The sequence below is a fragment of the Dromiciops gliroides genome, chromosome 3 (assembly GCF_019393635.1).
Source record: "Dromiciops gliroides isolate mDroGli1 chromosome 3, mDroGli1.pri, whole genome shotgun sequence".
Lineage (NCBI taxonomy): Eukaryota > Metazoa > Chordata > Mammalia > Microbiotheria > Microbiotheriidae > Dromiciops > Dromiciops gliroides.
The window spans coordinates 568722859-568745620 of NC_057863.1; the positions used below are offsets into that span (position 1 = coordinate 568722859).

Genomic DNA, 22762 nt, shown 5'->3' on the forward strand with positions numbered 1-22762 from the left:
GATTCTTGTGAAAACTGGTGGATATATTTTATCTCAACCAAAATAATTGGGTAACCAGAATATCTTCTATTGCCTAATCATGCCAGATAAAACATATACACCTCTCCCTTTTCCATGTCAAGTCCTTGACTCAAACTATGTCTGATGTTTGAACCTCAAACTATTTTTAATGTCTCCTCCAGCATTCATCTTCTTCCCCCAAATTGCAACCCTCCATAATATTTTGTGACACGCCTTTGCAAAGTTGTCAGAATATACTACATTGGGTGGAGCTAACCAGTCATCTGCTCATTCATATTACATACCCCTACTCACAGTAGACATCCACTGCCATTCTCTTACCACAGACAACTCCACCCTGTTCTTTGCAACTGCCCTTTTAGTCATAAATTGGCAGAAAGGGAGTTAAGGTGTTCAGTAGATCAGACATTCTAAGGGATACCTTTTAGGATGGTTCAAATACAAAACCTAAACCACAAGCCATTTTCATTCACAAGACATTTAGATAAATGATTCTATTTATTATTCTTCAGACTGGTATATGCATGTTTTATGAAAGTATTCTAGTGGGTATGTGCATTGTTCTGATCAATCTCTTTATTTTCATATGCTTGTCTCTGTTTCTTTCACTACTTTGTAATCTTGAAGACAGAAATTCTAGACCTCATTTTACATGTCAGTATTTTCCCCAATTATTTAACATAATTCGGGGGGGGGGGGCAGGACAATAAAGGTTAAGTGACTTGCCCAGGGTCACACAGCTAGTAAGTGTCAAGTGTCTGAGGTTGGATTTGAACTCAGGTCCTCCTGAATCCAGGGCCAGTGTTTTATCCACTGTGCCACCTAGCTGCCCCCAACCTAATCTCTTTTTACTTTAATTTCCTATGCCAATTCATTTTGGTAGAACTTGAATTTTTTTGTTTCTTTTTTTACTACCTAAAAGATGGGAAAATATAATGGGGGGAAAAAAGGTAGCCTTTGTTAACTGTTGCTAATTTTGAAATATTGGTGCTCACTTTTAATTTAGAGGATTTTATATTGCAGTACTCAACAAGTCTCAACAAAACAAGGAAGAAAGGAGTATTAATTTGTCATTCAAGTGCAGACAAGAAAGAAGATGTCAGTTGCAAATTAAGCTGAGAAATATCCAACTGTAGCAATTAGTGTGGTTTCTTAGTTGATCTAGGAGAACAAGAGAATATTAACAAACTTGACAAAGCATTTTAATACCTTTGGGGGGCATAATTGTTTAGGTCAATTTATCCTTTTATAAAATGCAGCAGGTATTGTGTATATCTGCCTTTTAAAAACATTTTTAGAGGCATGAACAAAGTTGAATCTTCTTTGAAACTCAACTTCTCTAGTTCTGTTTCTTACTAGAACTACAGCTGTGTTCAAGTTGAATGTGTAGCTTTATTCATATACTAATTCATTTTTACCATTTTGAACATTTCTCATACCTGGCCAAATACCAAAGGGCAATTTTGGGCCTTTCCTGTCAGTGCTGATTTTAGTACAAAATAAGGAATTATAAAATAGGAAACAGCTGTATCTGTGTTTTTCTTGGCCCTTTTAAAAGGGGTTAGGCTCTATTAATCCTGCTACCCTTCTGTGATTTCTGACTCCATTTAAAAACGGATTAATCAAAATCCCTAATGGTGAATTGTCTTTCTAGGATTTGCACTTTGATAGGAAATTCTTCTAAATCTAACCTAAATGTGTCTTACTACCTTATTTTAAATTCATTTCCTCTGAGGAGGGAATCATCCTAACCCTCTCAAACTTCAAGACAAGTTATCTAAGGTGTTTCTAATCTTTATTATTAAATAATCATAGTTCTTTATATGTAGGTTTAATTTTCTAGCTAATTTTTGTTCTCTGGACCTGTACTTTTCTCTGTTTTCTGTCATTTAAAATCCTTTTTGTGGATTACCTTGAGGAAAAGAGATATTTACTATGATTTTCTCAGTTTATTTAAATAAAAAGCTGGAAAAGCAGAGAAATGAAGACTTGTCCATTACCTTTTGTTTAATCAGTGGTTTCTTCTTATGCTGTGGTCTGTCCATTAGATTTACTTGGAAAGTGATAAACTTTGTTATCTCATTACCTTTTGTAAATTGTCTTCCTAATAGAAATGTTTAACATATTTGAATACCACACAGTTCAGAATCAGAGCCTAATGTGATGGAACCCACATACTAAACCAGTTTCTGTCCTAGAATAAAATTTTGTAAGGTTCAGTTCAGAATGAAATAATTAGGGGCAAGCATAGGTAAATGTGTTTAGCAAGGAGGATGTGAGAAAGATGTAATATTAGAGTATTAAACAATTATTTATGAGGGATCAGTCTTTTTTCCCCCCCTGCAGGTAAGAAGTAACACAAATGCATTATTATTTATGTAAGTATATCTGTATATATTTTTTTCCTTTTCAGGTTAAGACTCTGTTCATCCATAGACGTCTTATAAAGCCACACAATTAAAATATGAGTTGTTTTTTTTATCTAGTAGTTTGGTTAACAGTTACTTCGGTTATTAACTATTGTATTTCATGTGAGCCAATGTGATATGATTTTTTATACAATTCTAACAATTATATTTCAACTGTTAATAAGTTAAAAATGCTTCTTTTTTCCAAGTATCCTGTGTAGGATTTGTTATGAGGCCTTTTGTGAATAGACTTTTGGCCCTAGGCAAAATTTTTCCCTAAGGCTAAATTTTAATTGAGTATGAAAATAACATTCTTTCAACAACAACAACAAAAACATTAAGAAATTGTTTTTAAAATTAGTTCTTTTTTTTTTTTTTAACTGAGGCAATTGGGGTTAAGTGACTTGCCCAGGGTCACACAGCTAGTAAGTGTTAAGTGTCTGAGGCCAGATTTGAACTCGGGTACTCCTGACTCCAGGGCTGGTGCCCTATCTATCTACTGTGCCACCTAGCCGCCCCTTTAAAATTAGTTCTAATAGAATGATTTAGAATATTCACCTTTTTATAAGTCTTTAAGAAATTTAAAAGTGATAATAATCAATAAAATGAAGTTGAAAATTATTACCTTCTAGAAGTAAAATTTACATTAAAGACAATAAAGACTTGTAATGATTGGAATGACGCCACCTACTGGAGACTTGCTGTGGAGAGCTCCACCATGAGGAAAATGCCTCAGAGGCATTGTGGCTTTTCCTTGGCGTCAGGAAATGACGCTTGCTCATGGGTGCTGTCTATCAAGTCTACCAGCCAATCAACTGGAGGAGCCTCCTATGGTCTGGGAGGAGACAGGAAGGAGGAAAGGGAGCCTGCGCAGAGAGCGCGGGCCCTTTTTGGCTTCGGGACTTGATGGTGGTGGCGGCAGAGGACTTCACAGGAGATTTGAGGAAAGATAGGAATGCCAGACTGTTAGAATTCTGTTCTCAATCTTTTTCTTTCTATTTTCCAATAAACCCTTAAAAACCTAAACTCGTTTTATCAGTGATTTTTAGTCAGTTTCCCCCAAACTGGGGGAACACATTAGAATCCACATTTAGAATCTTAAATTACACAGACTGGACAGGTAGCTTGACCAGAAAAAAAGCACATGATGGAGGCAAAACAATTTTAAGCCTGATGAATCAGCCTCCCTCAAGTTTTTAAGAAAGGAGAGAGCACATGTATATTATGATTACTAAAACAAGATGATGGAGATAACTATGCACCCAAGTACCAATTTTATTGCCTTTATAAAATCCTTATAAGAATAATCTATGTACATGGATCAAAGATGTCTTTGAAAATATAAACAAGTGAAACAGTTGGCTTTTGCAAATAATATTCTGTAGCAGATCATGGCTTTATAATTATACAAGTGACTGAGTCACCTTGCTTACTTTTGTTCACTATAGAAAAGCATATGATTTGGTAGTACAAAATGCCACCTTAACAGTTTCTCTTCAACAAAATATCTTCTGTGCATATTTCAGAATCGCATAGGATTCCTTGAAAGGTGCAACAACAGAAATTGTTTAGCTACCTTGCAATCTGTAATATCAAATGAAGCATATGCAGGAAGATAAATGCTGGCCAAAAGATATTTGCTACTGTTCTGAAGGATGTTCAGTCCTATAGAATCCAGATGAAAGAGTATTTGCTATATGTGGTCAGATGCTTCTGTTTGTGAATGATCACCCTTTTGATCTGAAACATTGGAGAGCCTCCTAATTCATAATCACTCAAAAGATTTTGGCCCAACTAGTCATACGAGAAAAACCATGTAAATGAATAGTTTCTTATCCAGGCTATGATAAGCAGCTGAAAGGAAAGCCTATTGAGACATATGCCTTGGACAGGAAGAGCAGATGTGTCACTAGGGTTCAGAATTGAATAAAAGGAGGAGAGCATGCTGAATTGCATTTTAGTAATTGTATAGTTCTTTAACTGACCCCCAGGTGTTTGTCTCTGTGTCTGTCTGTCTGTCCGTCCGTCTGTTCGTCTGTCTGTCTCTCTCTCACACACACACACACTTTTTTAAACACTAGTAGTCTTCTGATTATATGGGTACAAATTATAACATAATCTCCAAAGAATCAAAATTATGAGCCACCAAAAGATCATTGGAGCCACACGTAGTGGCCCTAAATCAGTTAACTGCAGGATATCATGAATGAAGAACTTAGCACAGGAAGGAGCATAAAAAATATCAGAGAGAAGGTTGAATGAGATAGCTTTAAAGGTTTCTTGCAGCTTTAAGTCCATAATATCTAGATGGAGAACAAAAAGAGAGGACTGACCATGCAGTGAGTGAGAGGACTAATAGGTAGATAACTTATCTACTATATAACATCAAGAAAACTAGAGGACAGTCTCCAGCAATTTGGATGGGACTCATTGAGGAAGATTTATGGTGTAATATGGATAGGATGAGAAGATGGGATGGGACCTGTACCACTAGAGAGAAGGTATCAATAATATCAAAGTGCCAACAAAATATTGATTGCTTTGATCTATTGTTTTTCCTTCATTCTCAAAGAGGACCATGACATTAGGAGGTGATGTCTTGACTTGCAGCGAATTGGACTTAAGTGAGGGAGGACTATGCAAAGTCACCATCCTCACTCTCTCCTCCAGAGCCATCTGGTTTCAGTGGCAAGATATAGATCAGGGTGACTAGAGATGGCCCTAGATGTTTAAGGCAACTGGGGTTAAGTGACTTGCCCAGGGTCACACAGCTAGTAAGTGTCTGAGGTGAGATTTGAACTCAGGTTGTCCCAACTTCAGGGCCATTGCTCTCTATCCACTGTGCCACCTAACTGCGCCACCTAGCTCTAGGATTAGAGCTATCTTATGTGGTCTTAAGGACTAGAGTCAGGGCACTTCCATAGGGAAGTTCTGGACTGGTCCTGTTGTTACTTTATGTCAGGGACAGACCAGCTTAGGGACCTGCAAGCTTTCTGTGCTTCCAGAGTAGTCTAATCCAGAGCAGAATCTGATTCATTTTCTCCCTGTCTGAGCTCTACAAGTTCCTGACTTGGGTTTGGGTCTGATCAAGAGTAGACTGCTTCTGGGCGCAGCCCTAATCGGCCATCTAGAAAATTCTTCTGGTTCATTGTGACAGAACTGCACATTCTCTGGTCTGGATATTTGCCTGGTTATTCCTCTGAAGACTCTGCTGCACCCCCACCCCCCAACCTCTAACCAAGACAGTCCTCCCTGTATGTTACTCAGAACTGGGTAGTTGGCAACAAATCTGCCAAGGTAGTACCCGTTCCCCTGTTGGTGCCCCAGTGAGGGGCTGGAAGTGCCCAGGTATGGACCTGGAATCTCCTTTTGCCTGAGTGCACAGCCTCTTCCCTGATGCTAGAAATCTCCACATCAATACTAGTGGGCAAACCCTTTCTGCAGTGACCATAGGCATCTATCCCCTTATGCCAACTTGGCATGAAAAACGACTCATGACTTTTACTTAGATTTCCCCATAAGGATTCTGTCTGCTGCATTTTCTAGATCTGTTTGGAGGAGCTTGTTGTACTTCTTCCTCTTATATCACCATCTTTAGCTATTTTGGTTCCATCTCCCCATAAAAGCCACTCTGCTGCTACTTGCTTCTGAACCTACCTTCCTCTCTCTGTATACTGCCTAGGACCTCCCATGCCATAGAACACCTCCTTGGGCCCAGACCATTCTTTCCTGAATCTGTGACCCTGAACTGGGTATAATGGGTGACAAAGCTGCCAATTATCACATGTTCATGATGCTCATTTGGTCTGGAACAGTAATTTACCCCAGTGCACTGACTCAAATTAACACCTTCCCCTTTCAAGTCCTGATAGTTTATAATCCAGCAAGGGGGTATACCAGGATTCCAAAATGAAGTGCCAGATTCCTCTGTATCTACTCCTAGGCCTTCCTCCATATCTCTTTCTCTGGATATAATAAAACCAGGAGAAAAATTAAATCACTGAGCAAATGAGGGACAAATCTGTGTCTGTGCCTGTAACAGGGATCCTTTCCTGCCTCCAGGTTGGTAGTGAAGGCCTGTGGACAGTTGCTCATGGGGGCAAAAAATAAAGCTTTCTGACTCCCTCTCTTCTTCTTTCCCATTGACCCTTGGTGGGGGGTTATCCTAGGTTCCAGACAGCTTAAGTAAATACATTATGAATAGCATTGTAGTTATTTCTCTGCCTCTCCTTGGCCCCTTTTGGAACATTACTTCCAAAGCCCAGAAACCCAACATTGGAAGAAGTATCCTAAAGGAATACAGATGAACCTGCCTTAGCTATATCTGTTCCCTGGGCATCCCAGTGATCTTGGCTTCTACCCATATATACTGTCTCCTGCCTCTATTCAGTTGCCTTGGACTTTCATACAATCTATTAAGCACTTGATATTTTACCAGAGCTGTGATATGATGGTGGAATAATTTCTGTCAAAAACATGCTGTGTTTGATAGAGTTGCTTGGGGCATTTAGAGCTTGTAACCCACTCAGGATTACCTGGCCAGTTTGTGCAGAAGTGAGACTTGAATCTCTATGTCTTCTTGATCAAAAGAGGCCAGGCCTCTATCAATTATTACACAGAACACATTTTCTCACATTAGAAACAGTTTTCCAAAAGCCTAATTTAGCTACCTATAGCATTAATAACAATACTTTATATTGCTTTATGAATTACAGTGAAATTTCCTCCCATTGCCCCTTTAAGGGCTATTCTAAATACAATTTTTCAGCTACTTTTTATAATATTGTTGCTTTTGGATAATACATTCAAAATTTCAATTTAAGCTAATTATGGCATAGCCTTGGAGGTAGGAAGATGTGGGTTCAAATCTCATCTCTGATGTATGCAGGATGTGGTTTTCCCAGTGTTCTGACATTAATGTGGCTCCATGGGTTAAAAAGGATTATTACTCAGGGCACATGATTTTCTTTCAGAAATTTTTTCATATCATTTTCTTTCAGAGTATAAAATTGCCAACAGTAAAACAATTATTTGGTTTTTTTATGATGTCATTTTGATGTCTAATATATTATGAAAATTAAATTTGCCCAGTGTTTAAAGGCTCCAGACTTGAAACCTATCTCATCTATTACTTGGTAAATACTTGTATAAGACTTTTGACCCAATTACCTCCTTAGAGACCAAAGTTAAATAAAATTTTCTCAGGTAAGCTTACGATGTACAAGCCATATAATCAGCTGTTTGAATTTAATTTTGTTGGGCGGGCAGGGAAGAGGAAGAAGACAAAGCACTTCTAAATCTTCAAGACAAAATATTTTGGTTAATTAAAAGGAGAAAGTTCTTTTACAATAGATGTAGAATAGTATAGTTTCTACAGGTGTTTATAAGTAGCTTTTTAAGGCAAAAGAACATGTTTCAAGGGTATATTTGTGTTTTCCGATTTTGTTTTCCTGAAACTTGGCATTCAGCAATCACAGTCACAGTATTCTAAGAGTTGGTTTTAGAGTTGACCTCATGGGTCATCTAGTTCAACTCATACTTGAAAAAGAATCCTCACTACTATACATCCGTCAAATAGTATCTAGCCTTTGCTTGAAGACCTCAAATGAAGGGGGGAATCAACTGTTCGCCAATGTAGGTCATTCCAATTTGGGATAGAAACATGTTATAAGTGCAGAAACACCTTATGGTTAAAAGACCAGATTTCCTTTCCTTTTTTTTTTTTTTTTTTTTTGCGGGGCAGTGGGGGTTAAGTGACTTGCCCAGGGTGTCACACAGCTAGTAAGTGTCAAGTGTCTGAGGCAGGATTTGAACTGGCACTCCAGAATCCAGGGCTGGTGCTTTATTCACTGCGCCACCTAGCCACCCCCCAGATTTACTTTCAAAAAACAAAACCAAAAAAATGGCCATAATTTTTCATAAACATTGGATCATAGGGTTCTAGCTGAAAAGAATCTTTGGAATATAAATTAGTCATCTAATCCAATTCTCTTATTTTACAGGGGAGAAACCTGAGCCCTTGAAAAGTTAAATATTTTATGCAATAACATGCAGATAGTAGCAGAACATATTTGAATTTAGATCCTCTGACTCCAAATCTAGGGCTCTTTCCATGTTGTAAAGTGTTTGGGAAAAATACCTTGATTTGTTTTAATTGTTGTTTATCCAATTGAAGTTTTCTTCAATTCCTTATTATAAATTGCTCTTTATGAAGTAGGAATTAGAATTTGTGCACTAAGGAAATGATTAACATGTTACCCAATATAGTATAGCCACATGAATATAGGAAAATATAGTGTTGTTTCTTTCCCTCTCACTAGCCTGTTCTCTCTGGCAAATGTTTGTTTTTGTTATCAAAAACACTTAGGGAAGCCAGACTAATAAGCAGCAAGATCAAACATAAATTTAAAAGCATTTACTATGTGGTGAATTCACTTCCAATATACAGTAAAAATAAAATACTTTGAAAGCTAAACCTCATAAAATATTAGGGTATTTTATTGCATGTCATTCTGTAACAGGAAGCTCACATTTTGTCAGTTATCTAAAAGTAGGCTATTTGCTTGAAGTTTTGTTTCAGCACGCAAAGAACAAAACTGGGAAGTAACAAAGTTTTTTTAAAAGCTTTTGCTACAGTGATTGGGTTTGTTTTCACATTAAGACCATATCCTATATTTTGTTTCTTTTATTCAGTGAAATGAAAATCTACTTGTCTCTTTAGTGGTGGTTTGTTTTGTTGTCTTTATTTTTTGAAAAGCTGAATTCATAGTGTCCTTCATTAGCCTCATTTTAATTTACCGTGGCCCTAAAGCTAAGTAACCTCCAAATCCATAAGATTTCAGATCCTAAAAAGTCTCTGAATATCTTGAAATATTCTTTGTAAGAGGATCATAAACAATCTTCCATGAGTCATTACTTTTTTCTTATATAAATACAATTTATGATACTAACAAAAGCATTTTACAAAGATTTTACTTTGCAAAGAAATACTTTGTGTGCTTCTCCCCAACCCCAATTTGTAGTGTATTTTTTTTCCCATAAGAAAGTTTAAAGCTTGTACTTATCAAATTACAAAATCTGTAATTTGGCTAGGAATATTTTAAAACCACATAGCACTTTTTTGTACGTGAAATGAAGACAAAAACATACTACTTAATTACAATTTTTAGTTTCTGCAATCCTAAATAAGGATTAATTCTTAAACTAAGTGAGCTTATATTCATGCTACTATAGAATAAATTTTGTTAAGTTTTCTTGCTTAAAAATATAAGAACCTTTAAAGCTTTCACAAAAGAATTAGCTCTTTTGACTTTATTTGTGAAGGAAAAAACCTAAAGTGATACCTAAAGGAATAATATTATCAGTTCTAATTCCAAACTGAATCTAATATCATTATTAATACTGGGGGGTTTTGCCATTATTTTTCATACCTCATTCCCTTATGTCTTTATGTCCTTAGTTCTAGTATTATGGTGGCAGTTTATATGACACTGGGCTAATCAGGTGGTCTTCACTTATAATTTGTTAAATCTTAAAACCCTTTTGGACTTTGATACATGTTGTGTGAGCTAACATTAACAGCTTCCTTAAGAATGTTTTAAATGTAAGGGGAGGTACTGAAACCAAGATGGATAGCTTAGAAAAATAGATCACCAAATATAGAATCTATTAAGAGCAGAATATACTTTTAATACATAATACATATTTTTCTGTAGCTTTTTGAATGCTAAGAACTCTAGATATTTAAAGCACTGTTCATATTTTAAATGTCTCTATGAATTGGAAGTTTATACAAAAAACACTTTTCACAGTTGTGGCAGTGCAGGTCAGTTAAGTCCCAGTAGTTCATGTATTTTATATTGTAGATTCATTATCAAATATTTTACTTTTCAAATTCTGCAGATTGTGCTGGATAAAATTCTCTGTTCCTTGAATTTCAGAGAATCGGGACTCACTCTTCCTGGAAGACCAGTTCTTCATTTTTATTGAATTTTGAATAGTGTCCGATGTAAAGTAGTAAATTATAGGGTCAAAACAACAGTTTGAAACTGCAATACAGAGAGTGATTGGATACATAGTCCTGACTGCCGCAGCCACTGAGCAGTTAACAAACGTTTGTGTTCTCATAAGAGAATATAATATCAAGTTGATATTATATGGTACAAAACAAAAACAAAATATGACCAAATGAACAAAAATCATCTTTAGGACTTTAGTTTTGTTTAGTTTGCTTCTACTTAGAGTAACTGGCTTATTTAAAGTCTTTAACACCATACTGGAACAGGTCACATTTAAGATTAATGGAATGAAAAACCCCACTGTTTCAATGAAAATTACAATCCTTGAGAGATAGGTTTTCCACGTGGCTTCCGGAAAATTTTCAAAGCACGCTTCTTCAGTCGAGTTTTTGCCCTGGGAGTGGGTAGACTGAAAAAAGACTGCTGGTGCACTGCCACCTATCACAGTCAGCCACACAGAAAAACAAACAATTTTTGCATTTTTCTTGGTTCTGAGAGTCTTGGATCGAAATGGGTAGAGAATAGCCAAAAACCGATCTACACTGATACAAGTTAAGAACAGAATGCTTCCGTACATATTCGTATAAAACAGCATGACTGAGATCTTGCAAAGTACATCTCCAAAAGGCCAGTTTCGGGTTGCAAAGTAAAAAATCCGGAAGGGTAAGGTAAATACGAAAAGCAAATCCGACAGCGCCAAATTAATCATATACGTTGTCGTTTCATTTCGCATTTTGAGTGTGCATAAGAAAATGTACATGGCCACACAGTTCGAGATTAACCCCAGCACAAACACCATGCTGTACATGCACCCATACAAAGTATACTTAAAGGAGTCATCATAGGAACAGTTGGCACTGTTATTGCTTACCATTATAAAGGTGCTTTAGATTTACAAAGTAGAAATCCTGACCGTAGAAGCCTTTTCCTCTTTTTCCTATTGAGATGGTGATCACTTTATAACCTCTAATTTATTTGCAAATGTTTGGGGTCTTTGGATGGCTTCATAAGTATTTCCTTTGTCATGGAATTCCCCAAAAGAAACATGAAATTTGGCTGTAAAGTTGCAGTCTGGTTCCTCAAGGAGAAAGCATTCTTTTCTTCCAGGAGTCACAACAAAAACCGGGGATCCAGGACTGGTTGGTTGAAAGAATCCTTTTTTTAGACAGCAAGCGAAGTCATTCTTTAGGAGCATGGATTTAAAGTAACCCGCCGTGGCTTGCCTCTGTTTGAAATCCTGTATTTCATGAATGAAACAATTCAATGAAACAAAATTTCAAAGCTGATTTAGCAAAAGAAAAGTTAAACTTTAAAAGCTACTTACAGAAGGTTTAGAACGTGAAGTGCTTTAAATATTCTCACTTGGTGTCTAGCTTCTCTTTTTAAATACGTTTTCTTTCACTACCCTTCTGGCGTGCTGATCTCAGAAAGTGAAAAGCAAAGCGAGCTCAGAACAATTCCCAAAAGTTGCTTGCTCCAGATGAATAGAGAACTTTACTTCAGGCGCCTGCAGCATTGTGTGTGCAGGGTTTGCTTTCTCAGAACAGAAAAGGAAGGCTTGCTAGGTTTGTAGTATGACATCACAGGAAGAAGAGGCTGGGTTTGGACAAAGAAAGGTTTCAGCCTCCAGTGCTTGCAGTTTCTTCAATCTGATAACGTGTCTGCTAGGAATATACCTTGGAGGCTTGCAAATGTCCCCTGGCTCCCTTTAGAAGGCAGTTCTTTTACATTTTTACTCCCGGAAATGCCTTTTAGGGTGCTGGCAATATATCCTTTGCATCTGGTTTTATTGTTTTTTTTTTCCTTTTGAGTAATATTTTAAATTCCGAAATAATTGCTGAAATTTAGCGAAAAACTACTCTCTCACAATCTCAGCATAAATTTGAGAAGTTTAAATCCTGTAGCAGTTTTCATTAACTATGTATTTTCATGTTTTCAAATTATCAGTAAACCACTTCATTTTTCTTCCCTATGTTTTACCAGTTCATAGAAAGACATAAGATTTTTATTTTGCTCAATGACTGCAAGCATAAAAAAAAGCAAAAATTTAAGTTTCAGGCATAAATAAAATTTGAATTAGAAATTACTTGTAAGACCTTTGATTTGTTTTTCTCTTAATGTAGATAAAATTAAGTGATTATAGCTATTGTTGAGATAGAAGTAATTCTATATACTCTATCAAAAAGTTTAATGCTGGGAAAGAATAGTGTAATATAGCATCTTATCACACTTGAAATAAGGTTAATATTTAGTTTTACAATGTTATGTAGGTTTGTTAATATACTTTCATCAAAATAGAACAGAATGCCTGTTGGTAATGGAATGTGATTATTAAATCATCAGCCCATAATTTCCTTCCTACTCCCTGTTTTTCAGCTTGTAAGTTATGTTTCCTTTCTTATGCACTCCTATTTGAAAATGTAGATTTTCTTGTAATTTTGAAATAATTTGTGAATAATGTCAAGATATATTTGTAAGCTGAAGTAACTTCATACAAAGACTGGAGAACAGATCCAGAAAATAGATTTGGTAGAGAATGCTTTATCTTGAGATGTAATTTTCTTAGATATTAATAATTTTCAAATTTCTCCTCATACACATTTTTTTTCTTCCTATTTGGAATTGACATTTTTCAGTTGCAACTTGGCAGAGTTTTGCAAAAGAAGGGCTTGAATTTTTGGTGGATTTCCAAGGGAATCCAGGAAGATAAAGGTCTAATTTTTTTATACAAATTGATCAATTAAAACAAAATTATTTTCTGTAGCACCATTTATTTATTTTTGTTTTTTTGTGGGGGGGGTGTTGTGGGGCAAAGAGGGTTGAGTGACTTGCCCAGGGTCACACAGCTAGTAAGTGTCAGGTGTCTGAGGCTGGATTTGAACTCAGGCACTCCTAAATCCAGGGCCGGTGCTTTATCCACTGCGCCACCTAGCTGCCCCTTTGGTTTTAGGTTTTTTTTTGGGGGGGGATTTTTGAAATATTAATAGCCCCCTTTTTTTGCCTTGTGGTTGATGTTTCTCTCTCTCTCTCTCTTTTTTGTGTGTGTGTGAGGCAATTGGGGTTAAGTGACTTGCCCAGGGTCACACAGCTAGTAAGTGTTAAGTGTCTGAGGCCGGATTTGAGCTCAGGCACTCCTAAATCCAGGGCCCGTGCTTTATCCACTGTGCCACCTAGCTGCCCCCGATGTTTCTCTTAAAACATCATCTTTTGACCTTTGTTCATTAAAATATCCATTCAGCAATCATTTACCTTGTGCCTATAGAGTGCTAGATACTGGGGTTACTAAGACAAAAAGGAAACAATACTCAGGGAGTTCACAGTGGGGATAGGAATGAGGGTTAACTGTGAACATAGATAAGTAAATACAAAAGTAATTGGGGGAGGTGGAGAGGATTAGGACTTGTCTTCTTTAGGAGGTAGTACTTGAGCCTAGCCTTGAAGAAAGCTAGAAATGCAAGGCCAGAGTGAGGAGGGAGCTCGTTCCAGAATTGGCATCTGAATGAGCTGTGCATGGAGATGTGAGATGAACTCTGTGAGGAACTATAGGTAGGACAGTTTGTCTGGAATGTAGAGTCCATGAAGGGAGAGCAAGGTGTGTGGTACAAACCTGGAAATATAGATTGAATACAGTTTGTGAATGACTTTAAATTTCAAACAGAGGAGTTTGTATCTTTCCCAGTGGCATCTTGAAAGGCTAATTGAAAATATTAGCAGCTAGCACTTTGAAGTTGCTTTATGAGTTTGATTATACACGTAGACAATAAAATGATGGTCTAAATATCAGTGCAAGGAATCACAAGCAATATAAAAAGAAAAATGAAAAAAAATTGCCTTCAAGGAGCTTTTATTCTACTGGAGAGATACAACATGAGTATAGACAAAAATATAAAATAATTTGAAAAGTTGGAGAACACTGTAAACTATTGCTATCAGGAAGATTTCCCATAGAAATGATACCTGGGATGAGTCTTGAAGAAAGCTAAGGATTCTAAGAGGCAGAAGTCAGGAGAAAATGCATTCCAGATTGTGGCCTGGTACAAAGTCAAGGAGACGCAATGGAATGCTAAGTTCTGAAAGAGTCAAGCAGACCGTTTTGACTGGAACATGAAATTTGGGGAGGGGGGCAGGGCAATGAGAGTTAAGTGACTTGCCCAGGGTCACACAGCTAGTAAGTGTTGTGTCTGAGGCCGCATTTGAACTCAGGTCCTCCCAATCCAGGGCTGGTGCTCTATCCACTGCACTACCTAGCTGCCCTGGAACAAATTTTTTTAAGGATAGTGATGTGAATTAAATTTGGAAAGATGTTGGAAATAAGTTGTGATGCAGTTAGTAAGGGAAATCTTCAGAGGCAATAGAAACCATTGCAGATTCAAGTTATCTGCCTTATATATGTTGAAATCATATGCCATATCTTTTTTTTTTTTTTTTTAGTGAGGCAATTGGGGTTAAGTGACTTGCCCAGGGTCACACAGCTAGTAAGTGTTAAGTGTCTGAGACCGGATTTGAACTCAGGTACTCCTGACTCCAGGGCCGGTGTTCTATCCACTGCGCCACCTAGCTGCTCCTATGCCATACCTTTTAAAGATTTCTTGAAAGATATAACAGCGATGATTTCAATTTCTCTTATTATTGGTCTGTATTATCTCTTTTGGGAGCCAAGTTACATTGGTGACTGATATAAAACTAGAAGTCATCTCAAACTTATGAAATTCTATCTGGCTATGGATCTTTCTCATCTTGTATTTATGCAGTTGATTTTTGAACCTATGTGTATAACTGTATAATGATCCCCATTAAATATCATAATGTGCCAATTTTATTTTTTAAAATCATAAAAGTATTTTATTATTTTCCAGTTACATGTAGAGATAGTTTTTAACATTTATCTCTACAAGATCTAGTTCCAAGTCCTTCTCCCTCCCCCCTCTCCAAGACAGAAAGCAGTCTGATAAAGGCTAAAAGATTAAAAAAAAAAAAGTAGAACAGCATAGTTCAATATGAAACCAGATTTCACAGCTCTTTCCTCTGGATGTGGAGAGCACCTTCCATCGTGAGTCCTTTGGAATTATCTTGGATCATTGTATTGCTGAGAAGAATTGTCTATCACAGTTGATCATCACACAATGTTGTTGATACTGTGTACAATGTTCTCCTGAGTCTGCTCATTTCACTCAGCATCAATGCATGTAAGTCTTTCCAGGTTTTTCTGAAATCTGCCTGCTTATTGTTTCTTACAGCACAATAATATTCCATTACATTCATATACTACAAGTTGTTTAGCCATTCCCCAATTGATGGGCATGCCCTTAATTTCCAGTTCTTTGCCACCACTAAAAGAGCAGCTATATAATGTGCCAATTTTAAAAAATCTTATACCACCCTGAAAATCTGACTTATTCAATGGAGATTCAATTACTGTTCGTCTATGTTTATGTCATTTTAAATCATTTTACAGATTCTTAAGCATTTCTTAAGCATTAAGACAGCTTTTAAGTGCCTGCTATGTCTCAGGCACTATGCTATGTGCTGGGAATACAAAGAAAGGCAGAAAATAAAAATAAGCCCTGCTCTCAAGGAACTCACCGTCTAATGTGGTAGACCACATGTAAACAGCTATGTTCAAAGAAGATATATACAAAATAAATTGGAGGGTAATCTCACAGGGAAGCCACTAATAAAGACTAGGAAAAGCTTCTTGCAGAAAGTGGGACTTTAGATGAGACTTGAAGGAAGTCAGGAAGCAGGGATGAAGAGGAAGAACATTCCAGGCATTGGGGGCAGCCAGTGAAAATACTTGGTGTTTTTCAGAAATGAGTAACATCCATTGAGAGGATGTGGTGCTGTGGAAAAGCAACTGACTTTAGAGTAAGAAGACCTAAGTTACCTAGGTGACCTTGGACGGAGTCTGTTTTTGCAACTGTAAAACTTAGATGGTTTAACTTGGTGACCCCCTAAGTTTCTTCTGACACTAAACATTTGATATTATGTCAGTATGTTCTGTCTATGCTTTGTCTGTATAATAGTCTTGATGTTTAATAAATTCCATAGTATTTGGAGTATATGATTACTTTGAAATTTTTATCTCCTCCCCTCCCCCCCCCCAGCACACACACCTATGATCTCTTTGGCATAGGGAACCCCCTTGCCCCCAGGAGCTCCCTCTACTAACACATATCAGCATCCACTTTTTGTAGTTTATAACCTTAGGGTGTTGCCTGAGGCACTGACTTGTCCATATTTATAGAATTTCATCAATGACAATATTTGAACTGTCTTTCTTAGCCAGCTATCTATTCATAAATCCGCAATGCCTCCCATAAAAATCTACTTTTAAAGCAGTTTCACAAAATTAACTATTCAGTACTATACACTACAATTCTTCAGTAATATCCCATTTGAATACCTTATTCAAATATAGCAATAGACATTTAATACCAGTCCTGAAAATTCCTATCAAGGTGGAAAGGTATGGGCCTAATGACAAACAACCAAGGATCAGCATACCTGTGTTAGCAAAATTGGTCACCAGAAGGTTGACCACCACATTATTTTTTTGGGGGGGGGAGCACAGCAATTTATTAAAATCATCATTTAGAGAGATTGTAATCTACATTGATGAAAGTAGTACCCCCACTGATGTTATCATGGTTCTTTTGTAACAGATAGAGCTAGATAGAAAGACATAGATATAAATCTAACTTTGAGGAACTATGTTCATACAAAGGCTTAGAATACTGTCTCCTCTCTTGTGTTTTATTAAGGGGCCCCTCTGCTTTGTACCTAGGCATACAATCTGACTGGTTTTAGTCCTGGGTGGGGTGGGAAGTGGGGTGGGGAGCGTAGATTCTATTCAGAGTGGAACTAAGCTCACTTTTTTCATATTGTTCAGGTCATTAACCCCCTCATCCTGGAGCCTTGCATAAAAATATACTTGTATCTTAGGTTATAGTTCATATTTAGAGCTTCCCTAAGAACTAGGACATGTAACATGAATCAGGTATGCTAGAGGTATTTATTTCCTACACATGAAAAAAAATGTTAAATGGAGAACATGCACAAGTACATGTTGGACAAAAATAAACTTAAAACAAGATTCACTAACTTAGTTTTAAATAGTTGTTACAATTTTCTGATAGACTGATAGTTAAAACTTCATCAGAATATAAAGTAGTTTATAGGATTGCTAATTAGGTATTTTACCTTACTCTGCACTGTCCAAACAACTCCTAGTACATGTCTGCAGATAAAACATTGGGACTTGAACCTGTCCTGTTTGAGGCCAGCCTCTGCAATACAGAAGTTTCCCATACTGCCAAGCAACTCCTTATTGGATGTGGGAGCTCAGGAATTCTCAAACTCATATAGTCACCTACAAGTTGATCTTGGGATAGATATTCATTCACCCAATATTAGAGGGAAAAAATACAAAGCAGAAAGACAGTCAAGAGTCCATGTGCAAGCTTGCCAGGTCAGGATGTATGCTTTAGATGCCATGTGCTCACAATCTCATGGAGACTGGGGTTATCCCCACCCCACCCTGTCCAGCCTCCAATCTTCTCTTTGGGAAGTAGCTCACAACTATTCTGACATGATTCACACTAGAAAGGAAGAAAATTGAGGACGGAATTGATTCATTTTAAATATCCAGAAAGTTATCACTTCTTTTAGTCAATAAGTAAGTCATCTCAAAAGAGGCAGCTAGGTTGCACAATGGATAGAGTACTGGGTCTGGAGTCTGAAAGACTCATCTTCCTGAATTCAAATCTGGCTTCAGACACTGTAATTTAACCGTGTTTCATTTCCTCATTTGTAAAATGAGCTGGAGAAGGAAATGGCAGACCACTCCAGTATCTTTGCCAATAAATAGAGCCCCAAATGGGTCAAGAAGAGTTGGACACAACTGAACAGCAGTTATCTCAAAGGGTAAGCTCTTTAACCTTGAATCAGACATAGCTAGAAATAGGTCCCAAAGGCATCCATGGGATTGATCGATCATAAATGGGAAGGGCATTTCTGGTCATATTCCATCAATAGCCCTCATTATACTAAAATAACTATTAGGTTGGTATATAGACTTAGTTAAAATAAAATAAAGCCTCCTTATCCTATGATGTAATCCTCATAGATTGTTTCTATTTATAATTGATAATAGATTTACCATATTAGAAAAAGGAAAAGGACTGCAGACCTATTCTCCTTCAAACATTATTTCTTTGAATCTTGTTAGGGTACAGTTCATCTCAGTTTAAAAGAAATAGCAATGGGGCAGCTAGGTAGCACAGTGGATAGAAAACGGGCCCTGGATTCAGGAGAACCTGAGTTCAAATCTGACCTCAGACACATGACACTTAGCTATGTGACCCTGGGCAAGTCACTTAACCCTCATTGCCCTGGGGGGAAAAAAAGAAAAGAAAAGAAATAGCAACAACAAAACCTTTAGAGTCCAAGAAATGAACTTTTCTAATTGGTGTAGATTGTCACTTTATTTCATTTATATATATTTTTTATCATGAGAAGAAAAAAAGACTCATTGCTTCTTAAACTTTCTTGGCCTATTCCATTTGCTAAGCATAGACTATTTCTTAGTATCATCTGAAGGATATTGGACTCCCTTTATTACTACAGCTCTTTACTAGACTTCACAGAGCATGAGTCATTTACCAGGGTTCAAAGGAGACATAAATTATACTGTATTTACTTTCATTGGAGCTGAGAGTTGAGGAAGTATGGCTTGGAGGATTAGTGCTAACTATAGTAAAGTAAAGTAGGTGGGAGAGATTGTAAAGAAAGGTTAGGCAAATTAGGCAAAAACAAAAAGATGTGGATGGGGGTTTTAATGTAGGTAAAAGATTTAGTACCACAAATACCATTTGTACTTTATTCATGCAATTTAAATCAAATCCATATTCCTAATCCTGGCATTTAAAGCTGCCTATAATGTGTTTGCTATCCAACCTTATATCCTATTATTGAACCATAGCTTGCAACTTGAATATTATCTCCAGATCTCTATATTCAAACTATCTTATATATTTTCATATCAATAAACTGTAGTCTGCGTGAATATATCATTTTATATTTCCCTAAAATTAATTTCCTTTCTTGTAATTTCTGTTGATTCATCATGCTTAAATTAACCCTGCTTCTTTTAATAAAATTACTTCTAGTTCCATACTCTGTGTCAAAATGTATTTACCAATAGCTTCCTCTTAGGGGAAGAGATAGGAGGGTAATATGGGAAAAGAAGAGAAGACTTAGTGGAGACCTATCAGCTGTCTTCAAATATTGGAAGGACAATAATTTAGAAGAGTGATTAGATTTCTTTTACTTTCCTCAACAACAAAACTAGAATCAAGAAAAGCTATAGTTGGCTCAATTGAAGGGGTAAATTTCCCCACATGAGAGGTTTACAAAAGATGAATTAGAAAGCACACTCTGTTACTAGAGGTTTTTGAGACAAATCTGGATATTATAGGATATTTATGCTTTAGGTATAAATTGGAACAGATAAACTTTGAGCCCTTTTAAGTTATAGGATTTTACTGTTTTGGTATCACAAAGAAATGTTTTTATCTAGAGGCTTTTGATTTAGAATTTTGTGTAAAATAGGGTTATTTATCAATCTATAGCTTTTCCTAGGTCTTAACAGATTATAAGCATTAGAATGTCAGGGACATGATTTATTGAGGCAGAAATAGCAAAAAGTAATAACTGATGAGGTAGGAAATTGAACTGGAAAAGGAAACCAAAACTATAGGAGTGCAGCTTGGGCCCATCTAGTAACTGCCTTACTTAACCTAAATAACCATGGATTTTATTACTATAGCACAGTACAACACAGAATCATAGAATAATTTATTGTCAGAACTGGAAGTTACAGTAGATTTCAAAATTAACCTCCTTGTTTTATAGTTTAGCAAATTGAGATCCAGAAATTTTAAGTGACAGTGCGAGTTAGTAACAGAATTGGATCTAGAAAGTTTCCTTACTTTCCTGATTTTTTTTCCAATATCTTTGAAGGGATTTCATCATCCTTTTGGTAAGAATCCTCCTTCTCCCTACTTTCAAAAGTACTAACTTTTCATACTTTAAGATTTAATTTTTCATATAACCATCTTCATCTTCATTTTCATCTTTTGAATCAAGCTGAAAATTAAATTCTTCATCACTTTGTTTTTCAAATTTCTTTTTCTATTTATATTTTATTTCTCTAAACATTTTCAGTTTTCTGCAATTGTTTAACTGATCTGATTTTTAAAGAATCTTCCAGTGCTTTGCAGATATTTGACACATTTTTAAAAGTTTCGTTAAAAGTTTGTAATCACCAAGCAAACCATATATTTACATGAACAAACTCTTTTATAAAGATTTGCATAATTTTTTTTTGTGGGGGGATGGTCAAAAGCTAATAATCTAACTTAATCAGTTTTGAAACTGAACAATTCTGGCATTTCTAGTGGTCAGGGTGAACTACATTCCCTTTCTGGGATCTATGGCAATGAAAAAGATTTTTAGGCAGTAGAGTTATGGTATAACTGCACAGGGTTACTTTACCTTTCTGAAAATAAATTTCTTGGTAACTCTTCTATGTGTGTATTATAAATTCTACTACTGCTTTTTTGTGTATATTATCAGTTTTTTTTGTTTGTTTTTAGTGAGGCAATTGGGGTTAAGTTACTTGCCCAGGGTCACACAGCTAGTAAATGTTAAGTGTCTGAGGTCGGATTTGAATTCAGGTCCTCCTGACTTCAGAGCCGGTGCTCTATCCACTGCACCATCTAGCTGCCCCTTATCATTGTATTTTTTTTTTATCAGCTTTTAGTTCAAACCTAGTACAGAGTATACTAATCAGTTAAATATTTATTAAATACATGCCTTTTGACTTAGTAGCTGTGTTTAAGAAGGAGAGAGTTTTAATGTGTAAAATGTGTTATTATATAGGATATCTGCTGTTTCTTTTGGAAGTAGCACAGAGAATGAAGTAGTCACTAGTCTTAAAAGTCAGAACATCTGAATTCTAGTTCCACCAGATATTAGGCACTTGACACTGGGCAAGGCATTTCACTCCTTTAGGTCTCTGTTTCCTCATCTTTAGATTAAGGGGATGGAACTAGATCGTGTCTAAGACCCTGTCCAGCCACAATATTTTGTAATTCTGAGTTTAATTTCTATCTGGGAAGGTTACAAAAGATATCCTGGAAGAGGTGACACCTCAGCTGGTACTTGAAGGAGGAGGATATCAATAGGCAAAGATGATATGTCTGGTATGGGTTGGTAATAGTCTGTTTCAGGCATGGAAAATGACATTTACAATAGCACAGAGGCGGGAGAATGCAGAATAAGCTCTAAGAACATCATACAATACAATTTATTTGGAGTATGAAGTTCACAAAGGGTGTATTTTGAAATAAGACTGGAAAGGTAAATATAGGAGCTAGATTGTGAAAGGTCTTAAGTAGCAGCCTAAGGACTTCTTGTTTTATTTCATTGGTAGGAGGAAGCCATTAGAGACTTTAAGCAGAAGAGTGACTATGCATTGGAATACTGACTTTGGCAGTATTTCAAAGGATAGATTGGAGAGGGAAAGAAAGAGGTTAGGAAGCTTTTATAACAATTCAGGTGAAAGCTGATAAGGGCCAGAAGGAGGGTGGTGGCAATTGGATAAATCAGAAAGTTACAGTGGAAGTAAAATAGACAGGAATTGACAAATGATTGACTATGAGAGGAGAGATTTGAACTTGAGTTACTGGAGTAATAGTGCTGAAGTGGGGAAGTTGAGAGGAGAGGTAGGTTTTGAAGGAGGAGGATGATCTCAATTTCAGAGAGGTTGAGTTTGAAATGCTGATGGGATACTTAAGTGTCCAACAAGTTATTGAGATTATAGGACTAGATCTCAGGGCAGAGGTTGGGGATGGACATTGAGCTGTGAATTGTCTACAGAGAATTGATGATGATAAAGCTGGGGAGTGGGATTGTGGAGGGTGAGATCAGCAAGGCAGAAATATGAGTATATCCAGTTCATATCCACAGAACCTGATTTTGTGAATATAAATAGGAGGGAGCCCAGCAGGTTATCCATACTTTTTATGGCAAGTTGCAGTAAACAAATATACAAATTGCAGAAAGTGTCCTTGGTAGCTAGATAACTCATATTTTGGAGGTGGCATGGTACAGTGGAAAGAGTAGGCAAGAATTGTGGTCGGAGGACAAAAGTATGACTCTTAGCTCTACTTATTACTAACTATTTGACCAAGGGCAAGTTACTTAACCTCCCTTCTTTTTCTGTAAAATGAAGGAGTTGGAATAGATGACCTG

The 22762-nt window shown here is 36.6% G+C and overlaps 2 protein-coding genes across 3 annotated transcripts in view; one reads left to right on the plus strand and one right to left on the minus strand.

Annotated features, from left to right (window-relative positions):
* Positions 1–22762, plus strand: part of RB1 (RB transcriptional corepressor 1) — a 181828-nt gene that overhangs the window by 89866 nt on the left and 69200 nt on the right. The gene's annotated exons all lie outside the window — the stretch shown is intronic.
* LPAR6 (lysophosphatidic acid receptor 6) lies at positions 8906–11991 on the minus strand. Of its 2 annotated transcripts, none has more exons than XM_043990571.1 (2): positions 11810–11991; positions 8906–11684 (listed from the first exon to the last, which is right to left on the minus strand). In XM_043990571.1, the coding sequence occupies exon 2, from the start codon at positions 11319–11321 to the stop codon at positions 10284–10286; it is 1038 nt and encodes a 345-aa protein (XP_043846506.1). In that variant the 5' UTR covers positions 11322–11684; positions 11810–11991; the 3' UTR covers positions 8906–10283. The 2 variants fall into 2 exon arrangements, with proteins under 2 accessions (XP_043846506.1, XP_043846505.1); XM_043990570.1 differs by having other exon boundaries at positions 11772–11991.

Coding starts and splice junctions, on each gene's coding strand:
- LPAR6 (XM_043990571.1), bottom strand. CDS start 11,321: ATGGTAAGCAATAACAGTGCCAACTGTTCCTATGATGACTCCTTTAAG.